Source organism: Pelobates fuscus, chromosome 11 (assembly GCF_036172605.1).
Source record: "Pelobates fuscus isolate aPelFus1 chromosome 11, aPelFus1.pri, whole genome shotgun sequence".
Lineage (NCBI taxonomy): Eukaryota > Metazoa > Chordata > Amphibia > Anura > Pelobatidae > Pelobates > Pelobates fuscus.
Window position 1 is genome coordinate 84,329,713 of NC_086327.1, and position 18,488 is coordinate 84,348,200.

The 18,488-nt window shown below is 42.8% G+C and overlaps 1 protein-coding gene across 1 annotated transcript in view; it reads left to right on the top strand.

The window, feature by feature from the left end:
- BCL9L (BCL9 like) overlaps positions 1–15,424 on the top strand; it is a 46,307-nt gene extending 30,883 nt beyond the window's left edge. Inside the window, exons 5-8 of the mRNA XM_063436667.1 lie at positions 4,440–4,524; positions 6,144–8,286; positions 11,936–12,100; positions 13,648–15,424. Of these exons, the coding sequence (XP_063292737.1) occupies positions 4,440–4,524; positions 6,144–8,286; positions 11,936–12,100; positions 13,648–14,561 (3,307 nt within the window). The 3' untranslated portion in view covers positions 14,562–15,424. The remainder of the gene's footprint in view (positions 1–4,439; positions 4,525–6,143; positions 8,287–11,935; positions 12,101–13,647) is intronic.
- Positions 15,425–18,488: the final 3,064 nt, after the last annotated feature.

Below are 18,488 nucleotides of genomic sequence, written 5' to 3' on the forward strand. Positions count from 1 at the left end.
ACATATGTGTTGGTGTATGCTGGAGCCTCCTGAATAGAGGCAGCAATACACGCAATTGTCAATTTAACATACAGGCTAGTATAGTACACAGTAAAGCCTTAAATATAGATACATGGGTAATGGTGTCGGCTGAGACCTCCTGGATAGAGGCAGTGATACACCTAATTAACAATGTAACTAACAGGCCAACATAGTACACAATAAAACGCCTTATACAGTACCCAATAAAGCCTTATATGTGGGTACATGGGTTCAATCACGGTCAATAATGAGCCCCCAAAAAATAAAAAAATAAAAGACTGACTGCTACACACGGAGGGTCGGTATACACAAAACCGGCATGGTAGCTAAATAGTGGTAAAGTGATACGGCTAGTTCACAGCAATAGGGACTGAGCCGTTTGTCATCGCCCTCCCAGGTGAAAGTCAGCTCGAGATCCGCAGTATAGCTTAAGATATAGTAAAAATAGATCTGAACACCAACACATTTCCGTGACTGAGGATCGCCGGGAAGCCCCTGACGCGCGCGTTTCGCCCGCAGCTCATCAGAGGGGAGCTGATGTGCGGGAACTGAACCGATATTTAAAGGTAGGTGACGAGTATTCATTGGTGGAGATTGAAAAACGTCAGAAGTCATCAGCCTATCATAGTAAGGCTAAAGAGTGATGTAACTAGGTAGGATTTGACATCAAACGGATTAACCCCTTGTAGGTATAATTATCACCAAGAGGTATAAATTGAAATCAAGAATGCTATCAAAACTGAAAATAAGTAAATGGATGTAAAGATAGCCAGGGCAAGTCATACATGTGTATAGATCTCGCAATGATGACATGCAAATGGCATTTGTCAAAGAAGAGATCGGAAACCCGTTCAGTATATTGATTGTCACATGACATCGGAAGGTGAAAAAATACAACTTGACAGTGGATGTAAAAAACACATTATAGAAACTTTTATGGACTCAGTATGCAGATATCTAGAGAGAATCAATGTAGGGATGATCCATAGTGACAGAGAAATGTTACAAAATAGATAGCGATATCAAATGGTTATTAAAGGAGACCTTGTAGTTAATTAAGGAAAATATTGTGCCAAAGAGGAAGAAAACTGAAACTACGAGAACACCTGAGTATCACTAGTAATAGTAAATGGTAAGTATACTGGTCCACTACCCCAAACTGTAAACGGGATGGCTGATGGACCCAAGATGGAAAAAAATACCTAGAATATAACGCAAATTGGAAAAAATACAGCGAAAGATCAACAAACAAACATGAGACTAGTGAATAAAATTTACATTAGACAAGGAGACGGGATTCTGGAGATTCTAATGGGTAATACATATAGATGGAACATGTGATAAGATAGAATACTGTATCAGGATGCAATAGTTAGAAGCCTAAATTGTAATAAAGACACATAATAAAGCGGTCATAGAGTTCCTATAGGTGACATCAAAATGGGACCCACAGTACTAGAGTGTATTGTAGTAATCATAAATGCCAGGCAGACTAATGGATATAGGGGGTGAAGTTGAATTCCTCATTCAAGCCCCCTGGCGTTAAAGTTTTAAACTCATAGATCCATTTGGACTCTTTCTGGAGAAGAATCAAATTAAAATTACCTTTTCTGGAATTCAATATGGCTCTCTCTAAGGCTTGGAAGGATAAGTGGTTGGGATTGCCATCATGGAAATGGCAAACATGATTGGCTACAGGGGTACTTAGGTTAAGATTTGTAACGGAATTAGAATGCTGGAGAATACGTCTCCTAAATTCCTGATAGGTCTTCCCAATGTATTGGGTACCACATGAACATGTTATCACATAGATGACTCGAGTGGTGCTACAGTTGATGGAATGGTTCACTCTAAATTATTTTGAGGTTTGGGTGCATTTTGCCACTTTTGAAGTTTTGATGAATTGGCAGGCCTTGCAGTGGCCGCATTTATGAGTTCCCATTGGAGCAGTCAGCCAATTTTTTGTAGATGTTTTTTCTTTCCAAATGGCTATGTACCAATAGGTCTCTAAGATTTTTTGATCTTCGTGCCGTAATGTTCGGATAGGGAACTAAATTGGTGTTAAGATCTGTATCGTATTGTAAAATTGGCCAGTGTCGAGTGAATATATCCTTAATAGGGTTGCCATTGTTCATCAAAGGTGCTAATACATCTGATCATTTGGTTCGTGGTGGTGGGTCTAGTTGATCGAAGACTAACGCTTCTTTCTTGTATTAGGGCTCTTTGGAACGCTTTTTTGAGGATCCGGTTGGGGTATCCTTTATTTTTGAACCGAGTTCGTAGTTTGTTAGCTTCAGATCTAAAGGACTCCTCGCTGGAGCAATTCCTTCTTGCTCTAAGATACTGACCATATGGGATTCCGGCCTTAAAGGACCACTCTAGTGCCAGGAAAACATACTAGTTTTCCTGGCACTAGAGTGCCCTGAGGGTGCCCCCAGAATAGAACTACGGAATATAGTTCTGTATAGACTATACAATGATAGCAAAAGCACTAACACCTGCTATACAAATAAGTCACTTATAATTAACCACAGGTGTATTCTAGCACCACCTGCTGGCAATGTACATCTGCTTTTTACTGTCCCATGCTCTTTCTGATTAACAAAAACAAGTATATAAGATAACTTTCTTGGTCACTGATCTTAAAGCGAAGTCCCTTGATCAGAGAAGTATTAATGTTTTATTATGTTGCGAGTTGGATATTTTTTAATTGCCATCTCACCTCTTTACCCCCACCACATCATATTCTATTTCCCAGTTTCTCAAAAATCTCTTTGCCTACATTTCCCATCACCAATACATCATATCCTATATCCAAGTATTCCAACAGCACACCCACACAAGGAAAATGCACCCTACATAACATTTTCAGCAGTGACTGTATTAAAAAAAACAAATGTAAATATGCCCCCACCTTAAAAGCATGCTGTTTTAAATTTATTTTCCGTAATGTGATCTCTCCTGCCGAACCATTTCAACATTTTTTTTTTTTTTTTTTATTGGTGAAAGGAGGCAATCAGGTTGTTTTGTTATAACCAGTCTTAAAAAACAAAAAACAAACATGTCGTAACATTTTTATTTTATTTCTGCTTGGTTAGGTAATAAATGTATCCCCATCACTCAGCTTACTTCCTGTGTTTTACAGGTTACTATTATTTACTTATTTACTAATTCTTGGAAAGGGAGGTACTTAAGAATTGCAAGGAAAGGACAGTTTTTCATTCTTTCTATAAACATTTTTGCCTGATATTTTATTGCCTGTTTTGCAACACAACATCTCTGTATATTGAACTGTTTTTAAAGACTTAAAGACTATCTTACTTTATTGGAACTTGAGTCATAACAAATGGCTATTAATAAATAAGATATACTCACGCCTGTTCTCAACAATGGTTATTGTTGTATTTTAAAATATTATATTTTACAAAAATAAAAAGGAAAACTGTTGTCTTTTTAAAAAAAGAATGACATGTGCCTCTATCATAGAGACCTAAACTGCAACTAGGACATTTATTGGGGGTGTTTGCTGGTCAATCCCACAATTCCTAGCACATGATTCCCAAACACTGTGCATGGCTGTATTCGTTGGAGTTGTTGTATCCTTTTCTAGACATTGTGGGGGTTATGTCTAAAAAGTGATCTATTCTGAAATGTGGGGCAAAGGGCTGTCAACAAGGAAACCGGTGGAACCAGGAGGCACATTGCATTAATAATTAATTTGTTTTACACTTTTCGGAACAGATACCTAAAGGGATGCTATAGCCATCAAAACAACTTCCGCTTAATGAAGAAGTTTTTGTGTATAGATCATGCCCCTGCAGACTCACGGCTCAATTATCTGCCATTTAGTAGTTAAATCACTTTTGTTTCTGTTAATGCAGCCATAGTCGCACCTCCCCTGACTGTGACTCACACAGCCTGCATGAAAACATTTTTTAATTTTCAGATGTTTACTTTCACTCGAAGACTATATCTCCTGCTTTGTAAATTGAACTTTAATTAAACAAAGAAGGCTCCTGCAGGGTCTGGAAGGCTATTAACATAGCTAAACTCAATGTGCAATAAATAAAGTTTGAACATTAGATCTGTCTTTACAGGAAGTGTTTAGAAAGGCTTTGCTTGTCACATGCAGGAAGGTGTGGCTTTTGGCCGTATATACAAAGTGGTTTAACTTCTAAATACTAGAAAAGTGAGCAGTGTGACTGCAGGGTCTCTCTATACACTAAAACTGCTTCATTAGCTAAAGTTGTTTGATGTCTATAAATATAATTTTGTTGCTCATTTATTACATGCTGTTAAAGACTAATGGCAGTGATATTAAATAGATACATAATATATATTAAATAAACAATTTAATAAGTTAATATGCAATATTTTACAAAGATTTTGTCTCATCTTTAAGGTGTTCTCTATTACAGGGCTGCAGAAGCTGTTTTAAAGGGACATGCAGATTCCATCTTGCTTTACCACCAGCAGAATGTGCCTCGAGCCAAGCTAGATGAGGTACTTAATGTCTATTCATTTCTCTCACAGAAAATAACACAGGTTATTTAAGTGAGAATTGTTGGGTTTTTAAAATTATTTTAAATTTGAAAGTGAGCCTTCTCACTATTATTATATTTTACTAACGTGAGAATTACAAATTTAAGGCCAGAGTGGAAAACTGAAAGCATAGTTAACTTAGAACATTTTTGCAGTTCACCTTTATTGATCTTAAAGGACCACTATAGTCACCAGAACTACAGCTTAATGTAGTTGTTTTGGTAAATATAATAGTTCCCTTCAGGCTTTTTTAATGCAAACACTACATTGCCTCTAGGGACACCTCCAAGTGGACAATCCTTAGATGGCCACTGGAGGTGCTTCCTGGGTCAGTGCTGCCGAAAAAGCAGCCCTGATGTTCATCGTCCCTTACGCCCTGCATGGATACGCTGAATTTTCCTCATAGAGATGCATTTACTCAATGCATCTCTATGAGGAGGTCCTGATTGGCCAAAATGGCATTTGGCCCCGTGCCGATTTTTAGCTAATCCAATGCTTTCCAATTGGGAAAGTATTGGATTGGCTAAAAATCGGCCATTTTGATTATGTCACAAAGGAGGCGGAGCCGGCACAGCAGACCCGCGCGGCCCTGGAAATAAGGTGAGTTTTAAACTTTTATAGGAGGGCTAAGGTGGGGGGGGGGGGGGAGGGCAAGCCACCTTAATGGTAGGTTAAACACTATAGGGTCAAGATTACATGTTTGTGTTCCTTTAAATTCACTTTTTAATTCACCTTGAATCCTCACTTTAGTGAATAAACCTGTAATTTTGTATGCATTGAATACATCATATATTACAAAGACACATGATGTATCCAATGATAATTTTCATCCCCTCCCGCTAGTCACCCTGTAATTGTGCCGTGCGGCCCACAGGCTGGTGCGCACTAAGCGGCTGTGCACCGGCCCACTAGTATGCAGGGCCACCGGGAAATTTCCCAGTATGCTGGTGGGCAGGTCCGGCCCTGGGTTTACTACACAATTGGTGTTATTGTTTATACTGGGATTCCCTATGTGTTTATATGTCTCTTTCTAGGATTATTATGGTTGCCTGGAATAGACCAAGGGGTTTACCTTCCAATGGTGCTGATTCACAGATAAAAACTTAGAGGGTCATTCACTAAAGTGAGAATTGTTGGGAATCCATAGCGAATTTCAAGGCCAAAGTAGCTGAACTGAAAGCATAGCTGACCTGAAGGCATTGTCCTGTTGACTTTAGGTTTGAAATGTACTTTGTCTCCCCTACAATTCTCACTTTAGTTAACAAACCTGCTAATTTACAGGAGAACAAATGGAAATTACCCAGATCCAGATAATCTACAATAATATCTTTTGCCAGATATGGACCTTGATTCCTGTCTGGGGAAAAAGATCCATCAAGTCTAACAGCCGAAAGATTTCAGATAGGAAAAGTTTAAATAGAATAAAACTGAATTACATTTTTAAAATTCTAAGTGAAAATTTTATTACAATGTATTTTAAAAGATTTGTATTGCTTCAAAAGCTGTGCTCAGTCTAATCAATTTAAATTCTGAAGAGGGCACAATATCACGGTTTTCAACCACTTTTTTTTTTTTTTCAGGCAACTCTTCAGAAGCCTTCCAGTGATTCAGATGGAGGTGTAGTTGTTCCTGGTTCTAGCATCCCTCCCTCAGCTCCAAGCAAACCAGCAAACCAGCCCACACCTGCTTCAGGGCATGCACCCCCTGCTGCATTGCAGGAAACAACTCCAGACGAGGTTAAACGGGAATTAACTCCCAACCCTTTAGGCAATGGCAGTAGTCGTCCTGCAAGTAGCCATTCTAATCCTCCCCTTCCATCTTCTGGAGGTTTACCTGAAGAAAAGGCAGAGCTAGGTGACACAATACAAGGGAATGGTGGAACAATTAATCAAGAGAGTCTTTCTCGAGAGCAGCTTGAGCACCGTGAGCGTTCTCTTCAGACATTACGAGACATTGAACGGCTTCTGCTTCGCACTGGGTCAGCCAGTGAACCATTTTCAAAGCACAGTCAAAGTCCTGGTGAAGCAGTACCTCCTTCTAATCTTCCTGCACCCCCAGTAAACACTCCAACCCCAATGAAGAAATATGAGGAGCCCTTGCAATCTATGATCACACAAACACAAAGTTTGGGAGCTCCTGGAATGGAGCAAGATATGGGAGGTCCCCAGCCAGGTCCTGACATGGGGCATCAAATGAGTCTCATGATGCAAAGATTGGGGCAAGACAGCCTCACACCTGAACAAGCTGCTTGGAGGAAACTGCAAGAAGAATACTATGCAGAGAAAAGGCGTAAAGAAGAACATATGTCCATCCATGGGAGGCCAGCACCTGACATGATGCTCAGGGGACCTCCTCCACCATACCACAGCAAACCTGGAGAACAGTGGATTGGCAATAGGATTCCAGGGACATTAGAGGGTCAGGAACCCATGCCATTAAGGGGTGGTGGAATTACATTCCAGGGTCCAAGGTTCACAGGAAGGTATGGACCAATGCAGAACATACCTATGGACATGGGCATCTTGCAGAGACCCAACCGGTGGCCGGAGGAAATGTCACCAATGGGCGGAGGACAGGGTGGATTTCCACAGAGTGGGATGTCATATCCAGGTGGTGGTCCAGCAGAAGTGGAGAGATTCTTAAACCCACGTGCACGTGAGGAGCTGCTTCGACAACAGCTTATTGAGAAGCGCCCAACAGGTATGCAGAGACAACTGGCAATGCCTACTGGACAAGGCATGGAAATGGAACGAGTGTTGATTTCACACCGTCAAGGTGAGCATTCTGTGTTTCCTGGAGATGGGATAGCAGGTGGCCATGCAATGGGTATGGATTTTGGTAATTCCCGTGCCATGCTAAGCCCTCCAATTAACCAACAAGGGGTAAGGAGAGAACAAGACCCAACAATAGGGGGAGGAGGAAACCTTAACATGAATATGAGCGTCAATATGAATATGAACTTAAATCTTCAGATGACACCCCACCAGCAAATGCTTCTCTCCCAGAAAATGAGAAGTGGAGGTGACCTTATGGGTCCTCAAGGAGAAATAGGGTCAGAAGAGCTAATGCGGGCAGTGCAGTCACAAAATGGCAGTGGGATGACAGGGGACTCCCAGAAAATGTTGATTCCAGCCCAGTTCCATCAGGGCCAGCCAGGTTTTCCCCCAGGACAAAGTCAGTTTCCCAACATGCAACAAGAGATGAGCATGGACATGTTTGGACCAGAGCACAGCTCTGTAGGGGGCACCACACGTCTCAGCCACATGCCTATGCCCTCTGTTCCTGGCGGCAACTCATCTGGCCTCGGGCCGATCCACAGCAGAGGCTTAGGCCGACGACCAACAGAACTGACAGTCAATGTCAACCAGATAGGTTCTCCTATTATGAGCCACCTTAAGTCTCCAACTATTAGACAGGTAATCTCACCAGTTGTATCTTCACCTTCTGCAAACATGAAGTCCCCTGAAAATCCAGTTGCTCAGATGACTGGACTTCCTCCTTCCAATCCTCAAGCTTCTCTAAAGTCTCCCCAAATGCTGGGCTCCTCAATAAGTGGTCGTTCACCCAGCACCTCTCCCGGTCGACTGAGGTCACCTCACATGAATGTACCATCTCCTGGATGGGCTCCCTCTCCTAAAGCAACTATGCCAAGCCCAGGTATTCCACCAGGAAAGCAAGGAATAGGATTGAATTCCGGAACATCTATAGGTGTTATGGAACAGGGTGAGAATTTGTTTGTAACTCATGCTGTGTATTTCTATGTCCTGAATGGAATATACATGTTAGTAACTTTGTACACACTGCCTCTTATTACTCCTGCACTTTCTTAACCCAGAAAACTTAATATTTACCCTACCTTGCCTGCTCTTTATATTTCAGTTATTTCCAATTTACTTTTTCCCAGTTTAGCATGATCTGTCTTCTCCTCTTTATTTCCTACTTCTCCCTCTGTATAAAAATCTATCCTTACACCCACTTCACTCATCCCCCACATTCACATTTATATATGCCCCTCTCTCTTATTTACTCCCCCCTTCTCTCATCTCATGCCTTGTGCTCATTTTTCTACTCTCTCACTCCTACCCACAATCGATCTCATCCTAGACCCCATGCATACAAAACCCATTTACAATTCCTGTCACTTTCTCTCCTCCTGCTTCTAGCAGCTGGTAAGGTCTCTCCCAATCCATGGCCCTTTACCTTCTCTACACACACTAAGAATAACAGAAACCCGACAAACCTCATCACAATACCCTGCCCTTTACCTTCACTTACCAACATTCAGTGTACACTCTGCAACGCCCTCTCCGTCTGCAGTAATTTAAAATCAACAGCCATACACGACTTTTTCATCTCAAACTCACTTACACAACTTGCACTTACAGAGACCCTCTGATAGCGCTACTCCTGCCTCTTTATGTTTGGTGGGCTACAATTCTCTCACACTAACAGACTCAACTGTAAAGGAGGTGGTGTAGGCATCCTTCTCTCCCCTCAATGTACCGTTAAACCAATCATAACTCCCCCTGCCCCATCCTTTTCTTCTTTTGAAGTTCACACTGTCCGCCTATTTAAACCCACTCCTTTAAGAATTGCTGTCATCTACCGCCCCACCCAGTCATCCTATTCATTGAGCACTTTTCTTCCTGGCTTCCCCACTTCCTCTTATCTAGCACTCCTTCCCTTATACTTGGGGATTTCAGTATCCCAATCAACAACCCCAACTGCACTGATGCCTCTCGTCGCTCTCTGTAACCTCCTCCTTTAGCCTTACGCAATGGTCCAATTTAGCAACCCATTCAGCGGGAAACACTCTTAATCTCGCCTTCACCAATCTCTGTACCGCCTCTAATCTCTCCAATATTCCTTTTCCTCTATCTGACCACCTCCATGTCTTGACCTAGAGCATTTCTCCACTAATCTCCAAACTCTCCTTTTACCTATCTCAAACCTCACCTGTCCTAGCTCTGCAACCTCCTTCTACAATTCCACCCTCTCCTCTCAACCAGACATCATGGCACCTCCTACATTTAAATGCAGCAAGCGCCCCCAACAACAACCATGGCACACCAAGCTGATTCAATACCTCCAAAAATGCTCCAGAAGTGCTGAACGCTGTTGGAGAAAGTCTCAACGTGCGTCTGGCTTTCCCCACTATAAATTTATGCTGCGCTCATACAGTTGGCTCTTTTCTCTGCAAAAGTAAATTACTTCAATACCCTTAAAACCACCCAAACTACTATTTCATACATTTAACTCTCCTCTTCGCCCTATTGTTCCTCCTCCACCTACTAACGTGACAGACTCAGAATATGCAACTCATTTCACTGACCAGATCTCTACAATCAGGGAAGGGATCTCTCATCTTTCTTCTTCTCCTTACAATACTTCCCCTAACCTCCCTCCCTCTGCTGTTCTATGTTCATCGCACCCGCCACTGCGGAAGAGGTTTCTGAAATGCTCCAGTCCTCCCGCCCCACCACCTGCTCCCTAGATCCAATTCCCTCGCATCTCATCCGTACTCTGTCTTCTTCTCTTTCTCTACCTCTCACTAAAATTCTCAATCTCTCTCTCTCTCTCTCTCCTCTGGCATATTTCCATCGCCCTGCAAACAAGCAACTATAACCCCAATTCTAAAGAAGCCAAGCCTTGACCGTAACTCCCCATCCAACTACCGTCCTATCTCGCTACTGCCTTTTGCATCCAAGATCCTTGAAAGAGTTGTGTATGCGAGATTGACAGACTTCCTCGAGTCCAACTCTCTGCTAGACCCGCTTCAGTCTGGTTTCCATGCTTAGCACTGACCAAAATATCCAATGATCTACTCGCTGCAAAATCTCATGGTCTCTACTCTATCCTAATTCTCCTTAACTTTTCTGTGGCTTTTGACACTGTTGATCATCAACAGCTTCTTCTCATCCTCCGCAATATCGGTCTACAAGATATCGCTCTCTCCTGGTGCTCCTCCTGCCTCTCCCGGCGCTCTTTCAGTGTTTCTTTCTCTGGCTCTGCTTCTTCTCCCCAACTCCTCTCTGTTGGTGTCCCCCAAGGTTCAGTCCTTGGTCTCCTACTGTTATCCATCTATACTGCCTCCCTTGGTAAACTCATTAGCTCCTTTGGCTTCCAATACAATTTCTATGCGGATGACATTAAAATCTATCTGTCCTCTCCTGATCTCTCCCTGCCTCTCTGCTATTTCTAAATGAATGGCTGCCCACTTCCTTAAACTCAACTTGACCAAAACTAACATTTTGGTCTTTTCTCCCTCAATTTTTGCTACTCCTGCGTCCCCCTACAAGTCAACGGTGCTACCATCAGCTCCACCACGCAGGTTCGCTGCCTAGGTGTTCTCTTTAACTCCGACCTCTCCCTCACGCTTCATGTTCAGTTGATCGCCAAATCCTGCCGCTTCCATCTCAAAAACATTGCGTGCATCCAACCCTACTTAACGCCAGATGCGACTAAGGTGCTGGTCCATTCCACTGTCCTTTCTCGCATTGAATACTGTAATTCGCTTCTCAGTTGTCTTATGTGCTCTCAACTTGCGCCGTTACAGTCCATAATGAATGCGGCGGCGAGGCTCATCTTCTTGTCCGCCTGAACCTCCCACGCCTCACCCTTCTGTCAGTCCCTACATTGGCTTCCTGTAAGATATAGGGCTCAATTTAAAATTCTGGTTCTTGCTTTCAAATCTCTACATAATGCTGCTCCCACCTATCTATCCTCCCTAATACACAAGTATGTCCTGTCTAGGCCCTTGCGCTCTGCTGAAGACTTGCGTATATCTTCTGATGCTCTCCTTCAAGACTTCTCGAGGACTGCACCGTTCCTGTGGAACTCACTTCCCTCCTCTGTTAGATGCTCACCCAGTCTCCAAGCCTTCAAAAAAAATCATTAAAAACCCACTTCTTCATAAAGCTTATCAATTAAACTGTTAATAGCTCTCGACTGATTCCTCTCTTGAACTGTCATTAGTCTAATACTATCCTTACCTTTTGTGTCACTTTACCCCACTCCCTCTAGCATGTAAGCTCATTGAGCAGGGCCCTCAACCCCTCTGTTCCTGTGTGTCCAACTTGTCTGGTTACAACTACATGTTTGTTTGTCCACCCACTGTAAAGCTCTGTGGAATTTGTTGGTGCTATATAAATAATAACATAATAATAATTTGACTTTTTTTTTTATTTTTATATAGCAAATCACAAATATGATCATTTAATCTATATCTATATACACTATTCTTTTATTTATTTATTTATTTTAATAGGTATGTGCATCAGTGTACACTTTCAGTGCCTCTCCGTTTTATATATTTGCATTGCTTTTATATAAGGAGTTTTCTTTGTAACTAGCTTTACTTGCTTTACTGTAGATGGAGCACCCTCTCAAAATCCTTTATCCCTGATGATGTCACAGATGTCTAAATACGCCATGCCAAGCTCTACACCGCTGTATCACAATGCTATCAAAACCATTGCCACCTCAGATGATGAACTACTCCCAGAGCGAGTACTCCTACCACCAGGGAGTCAACAGGGTAAGTGCAACAGCTGACAATATGAAGGGTTTTGCTCAGGGCCGTCTTTAGTGCGGGGCAAACGGGGCAGCTGCCCCGGGCCCAGTTGCTCCTGGGGGGCCCCAGAGCAGCTGCCCTGTGGGCCCCGCGATTTGCGTAGCCCCCATGTACCCGGCGGTGCGGCTGCACAGAGCCGCACCGGCCCGCCAACTAAGGAGGCCCCCCCGGGTGGCCGGGCCCCTTCCTGTACCGGCTGGGAGGAAGTGAGTGCCGCGCATCACTTCCTCCCACCGGAGATAATAGCTGTGCGGGAGGAGAAAGGCAGGAGGAGAACTCCCATCTGCCTCAGCCTGCCACTGGACCCCAGGGAAACCACCCTCCAGGAAAAGGTAAGAACCTGGAGGGTGGCTAAATGTGTATGTGTGTGTGTGTCAGTATGTCTGTGTGTGTGTGTCAGTATGTCTGTGTGTGTGTGTCAGTATGTCTGTGTGTGTGTGTGTGTCAGTATGTCTGTGTGTGTGTGTGTGTCAGTATGTCTGTGTGTGTGTGTGTGTCAGTATGTCTGTGTGTGTGTCAGTATGTCTGTGTGTGTGTCAGTATGTCTGTGTGTGTGTCAGTATGTCTGTGTGTGTGTGTCAGCATGTCTGTGTGTGTATCAGTATGTCTGTGTGTATCAGAATGTGTGTGTGTGTGTGTGTATATGTCAGTATGTCTGTGTGTGTGTGTGTGTGTATGTCAGTATGTCTGTGTGTGTGTGTATGTCAGTATGTCTGTGTGTGTGTGTATGTCTGTATGTGTGTGTGTGTGTCTGTGTGTGTGTCAGCATGCCTGTCGGTGTGTGTCAGAATGTCTGTGTGTGTCAATACATCTGTCAGTGTATGTGTCTGTGTGTGTTTCAGTATATCTGTCAGTGTATGTGTCTGTGTGTGTTTCAGTATATCTGTCAGTGTATGTGTCTGTGTGTTTCAGTATATCTGTCAGTGTATGTGTCTGTGTGTGTTTCAGTATATCTGTCAGTGTATGTGTCTGTGTGTGTTTGTATGTATGTATGTGTGTGTGTCAGTATGTCTGAATGGATAGAAGTATATATTTGTGTGTCAGTGTATGTGTGTCAGTATGTATCTGCGAATGTTTTAATATATCGGTCTGTGTGTGTATGTGTCAGAAGGTCTGTCAGTGTGATTGGGGGTTGGGCGTAATTGGCAGGGGGGGGGGGTAGGGGCAGGGCCTAGGGGGCCCAAGAAAATGCTTTGCCCAGGGTCCTATTCATATTATAGATGGCCCTGGTTTTGCTGAAGGGAGAAGAACCATCGATGACAGTTTATGGGAAAAATAAGAGAACAGTGATTAGAAAGCACAAGTAAAAGCAGACGTGGAAGTTGAGAATCAGCAAAGCAGTGTTGAGTAGATGATTTAGCCACAGGGATGAATGAACAAACTTTTACAGTTTAGAAAAGACATCTAGAGCAGAGGAAAGTGAATTTATTGTGGGACTAGACATCCTTTACATACTTGAACAGACCAGTTTAAAAAAAAAATATTTATGCGTGTATAATTTGTTTTTCCAGGCCCTGGGATGAATGCTCCCATCTCCCTGCACTTGAACTTGTCCTCCTCACAGAGCCCTATGGGAAATATCACCCTTCCCGGACAGCCACCTCTTTCTCATGAGCACCCTTCATCCCTTCTTGCATCCCCTGGACCACCTATGCATCCACCAATTGGTCCTGCCATGCAGAACCCTCTAATGATGCCCTCTATGAATCAGGAACCTTGCTGTCCAGGACCTGGCACACAAATGATGTCCTCCAACCAGCTGGTCTTCCCTCCGCGCCTGCAGCCTGGACCTCCTCACAACCAAGGAGTCCCCCAGTCAGGAAGTGGAAGCTCCATGCAGCAGCATTTCCCAGATGATGTTCACCATCAGCCACGGCTTCCCCATAGAATGTCTGACCCCTATGGCCCTAGTCTACCCTCCATACTTAGTGATCCAGATTTAGGGGATGTCATCCGGCCATCAGCCAGTGGCATCCCAGAATTTGATTTATCACGGATCATGCCCTCTGAGAAGCCCAGTAGTACTCTGCAGTACTTTCCAAAGGGAGGTAGCCAGAACCCTAAGCCACATCCCACCAACATGCACCTTCTGAGTTTACAGAACATGATGGTAGAGCAGCATTCAGGCCGTCTAGGCCCAAGTCTTCCAGGACCTCAGAGATCCCTGGGAGTACCCCCGATGCCTTCCATGGGCAGGACAGGAATGGCGCCTCCACCTCAGATGGGGCAGCAAAACTTTATGCTAATGAAGCAAAGGAGTGTGTCAGGGGAAATGTTCCCACAGAATGCTCATATGTTGTCCCCCCAGGGTGCTTTAGGGGGACACCTAACAGGACAACAGAGCATGATGGTTGGACACCAAATGAGACAGCGTAGTGTATCCCTGGACACCTACATCCCAGGACCAGGGCACCTGCCATTTTAACTGCAGGGACTTGCCAGCCACAGCTCTCCCTGCCATACTTTCCATTCTTTATCAAGCCTTTTCTAACTATATGTACTTCTCTCTCGAATCTCCTTCTTGTTCCAATTATCTTTGCAGTCTTTCCTTCCATTTCAAATTCTTTGTGCTGTTCTCTACTATGTATGCTAATCCTTTTACTGGCCTTCGATAAATAGTCATGGATATTGCTACCCACAGCACCATGTCTGTGCGATTATCACCTACTAGAAGCAACTTGCCACTCTCTTCACTGTGCCAAGGAGCCTTTAAAACCCATTGTTATAGGTTATCACTTATGTCCGCAAATCCTACTGATGCTCAAATCGGTTCCTCAATTCCAACTCCTCTTCATTGTCATCTTATTTATTTTCTGCAATATTTTGTTTTATGTTCATTATTATAACAACTCCATCTTCCTCCCATTTCTTAGCTCACTTTCAACTGTTGCAAACACACTCCAGCTCCTGAAATATGTTTCTTTTTTTGTCCCTGTGCTTTATTTTTATTCTTTCTGTTCCTGTTTGTTACATGCCATTTCTCTTTTCTTTTTTGCTCTTAATTTAGTTATCCTTAATATAATGTAACATGCATCTCATAATTCAAGTCCTGCTCCTCTTTCTCTTTGCCCCTGCTAATCCTAGGTCCTGTTGGCAGGGAGGGTTCATATATTTGTGGAAAGTAGCAAGGTGTGAATGCAGTCTCCTGTCTCTACCTTGGGAAGTGTCTTCTGTATATCATTTTTGTGAGGTGTGGCTTTTTCTCTTACTTTTTTATTTTTATTAAAGCAGTGAAAATGTGCAAAGAATTTTGAAAAAAAAATGTAAATACAAGAAGTGAAATGTGAAGTTGTCCGAACTTATTATATATAGGGAATCTGAATTTTTCCAGGACGGAGTGATGGCAAGAAGTGGTCTATGGTTCATGGTCAGAGTCTGAATGTCATTCTAAGTCCATTTTGGTTTATCTTTCATAGTTCCAGATTTTGTTACGTTAAAAAACTAGGAGCAAGATTGCAGGTTTTAGCCCACCTGGCAATGACGAAGAAAAATTAAAGTATTTTGACACACAGACTATCGAGAAGTAAGCTGTCTAGAACCATAAATGATCAGTTATGGGTTCTATAGGAAACCCATAGCACAAGCTTGAGAGGCATCTAAGTTCTTGAATTAGGTATTATATTATAACCCAGGGCCAGATCTGAGATCTGGTGCAACAAGCATGGTGCTTGCATTCCACATTCTATAAACTGGTCTTCTCTAAGTCAACCTTAGCTTTCCCTACTATAAATTAAGCTCAACACATATTATGTCTACATTATTATAGTGACAAAACATTAAAACAAAAATGTTAACAGAGCAGTATCTCCATGAAGTACCCATTAAATTGCAACAGCTCAAGTCCAGAATGCATAGTTCTGTGCCCCTGCATCTGCCTGGAAATAACTAATTACACTGACTTTTACACCATTGTTTTGTTATGATTGCTGGTTAATCGGTGCTAGAATTGATTCATTCCTGCAATGTTGTTTAATTCCATTATGATGGGATCAGGGTTGGTGATCAAGTGGGATCAAGACTGGAGCCCTTTATTGTGTCTGTTGCTTTAATGTGCCTCCAGGAACTACTTCAGTAAGATGAAACTATAGGGCTACATACCTAGCAACTTAAAGGGTTACTCCAAACTCCATGATCACATCAGTGATTTGAATTGGTCATGGTGATAGGAGTCCGTATGTAATCAGAGCTATTGCACCCCCAGCACACGTTACCTTGGCAGCCCTCTGTTCCGGGCTGCCTAATGTCAATTCTGTGCATATTTAATGTCTGTCGTCAGCACACAATACATGCTGCTGATAATAGTGGAAATATTATTCTTTGCAGAGATTGCAACTTCTCCCACTTTGCCCTCCCTCCAGCCTCCCTCTGGTTCATTGAGTTTTTTTTTTTGTTTTGTTTTGTTTTAAATCTTTACACGTTTGATTCAAGGTGAGTGAAACCTTTTATATGCAGACATTTTGTTTTACTGCAAATTGAGAGGGGGGACCCTGCCCAAAGTAAACAGTAGGGGAAGTTACGCCAGAAAGGTCCCCCCTCTCAAAAGTGTTATAGTAACCCATTAAGAAAGAGAAGCTCTTTGTAACAATGGTACCTTCAGATACTACGATGCAGATACCTACATTTCAGTCTCTATGGGGAGGAATGACACATTCCAAAATGTCCAATGGCATATGAACTGGGAGAGGTTGAATTCCTGTTATGCTGCCTCATGGGTCATCATGCACACTACAATACTAAAGGAGAGGGGATTTGGGGCAGTTATTTTTCTGGTGGTAGGGATTGAGGCACAAATAACTAAGAGAGGGCAGATTAGTGTCAGACACAACTCTTAGAGGGAGGATTTGGGGCAGATTCAACTATATGAGTGGGGAGAGAAATAAGGCAGACACAGCTCTACTGGGGAAGGGGATTTTTGGCACACATAACTCTAAGAGGTAGCAGGATTTGGAACATAAATAACTGTAGAGGAGGGGATTTAGGGCAGACTGCACTGGGGCTGGGATTAGGGTTACAGACAAATCTATTAAGGGGATTTGGGGCAGACACAGCTGGACTCTACATCTACATAAAATCCCTCTCTACAGCGTTGGAGCAGACAACGCTGTAGAGAGGGATTTTATGTAGATGTAGAGTCCAGTTGCATGGGGTACTTGCACCTAAGCAACAACAGCACATCAAAAAATGAAAAGTTGTACCGTACAGCAGCTGTGAAGATGGGACGATGAACACCATGGATAGCCTCTCACACTGTCCATGGACTGCCATTCCTGCCTGAACAACAACAGTTACCCCATGGTAGGTTCTCAAGATGATTCTCTCTCCAATTAGTGGTCATGTCTTCTTTAACCCTCCGAGTATGAAGGACATAACACTCAGAAATTTGCTAAGACTAAAATAGCTAAACTCAAAGCAAAGCTGCAATTTTTTTTCAATTCCGGTATTTTGACTTTAAATCTGAAATTTAATTTGGATTCCCAGCAATTCTTACTTTAGTAAATAACTCTGTTTAGTTAATGAATCCTTGTTTATTAGAATCTGGATACTCTGTATTTCTTATATACAGTGAGGAGAAAAAGTATTTGATCCCATGCTGATTTTGAATGTTTGTCCACTGACAAATCAGTCAATAATATTAATGGTAGGTGTATTTTAACAGTGACAGACAGAATAACAAAACAAAAAAATCCAGAAAAACGCATGTCAAAAAAGGTATAAATTGATATCCATGTCAATGAGTGAAATAAGTATTTGATCCCCTATCAATCAGCAAGATTTCTGGCTCCTGGGTGTCTTTTATAGAGGTAACAAGCTGAGATTAGGAGCACTCTCTTAAAGGGAGTGCTCCTAATCTCAGCTTGTTACCTGCATAAAAGACACCTGTCCTCAGAAGCAATCAATCGGTCAGATTCCCAACTCCACACCATGACCAAGTCCAAAGAGCTGTCCAAGGATGTCAGGGACAAAATTGTAGACCTACACAAGGCTGGAATGGGCAACAAGACCATCGCCAAGCAGCTTGGTGAGAAGGTGACAACAGTTGGTGCGATGATTCGCAAATGGAAGAAACACAAAATAACTGTCAGTCTCCCTCTGGTGCTCCATGCAAATCTCACCTTGCGGAGTTTCAGTGATCATGAGAATGGTGAGGAATTAGCCCAGAACTACACATGAGGGATCTTGTCAATGATCTCAAGGCAGCTGGGACCATAGTCACCAATAAAACAATTAATAACACACTACACCGTGGAGGACTGAAATCCTGCGACGCCCGCAAGGTTCCCCTGCTTAAGAAAGCACAAGTACAGGCCCATCTGAAGTTTCACAATGAACATCTGAATGATTCAGAGAAGAA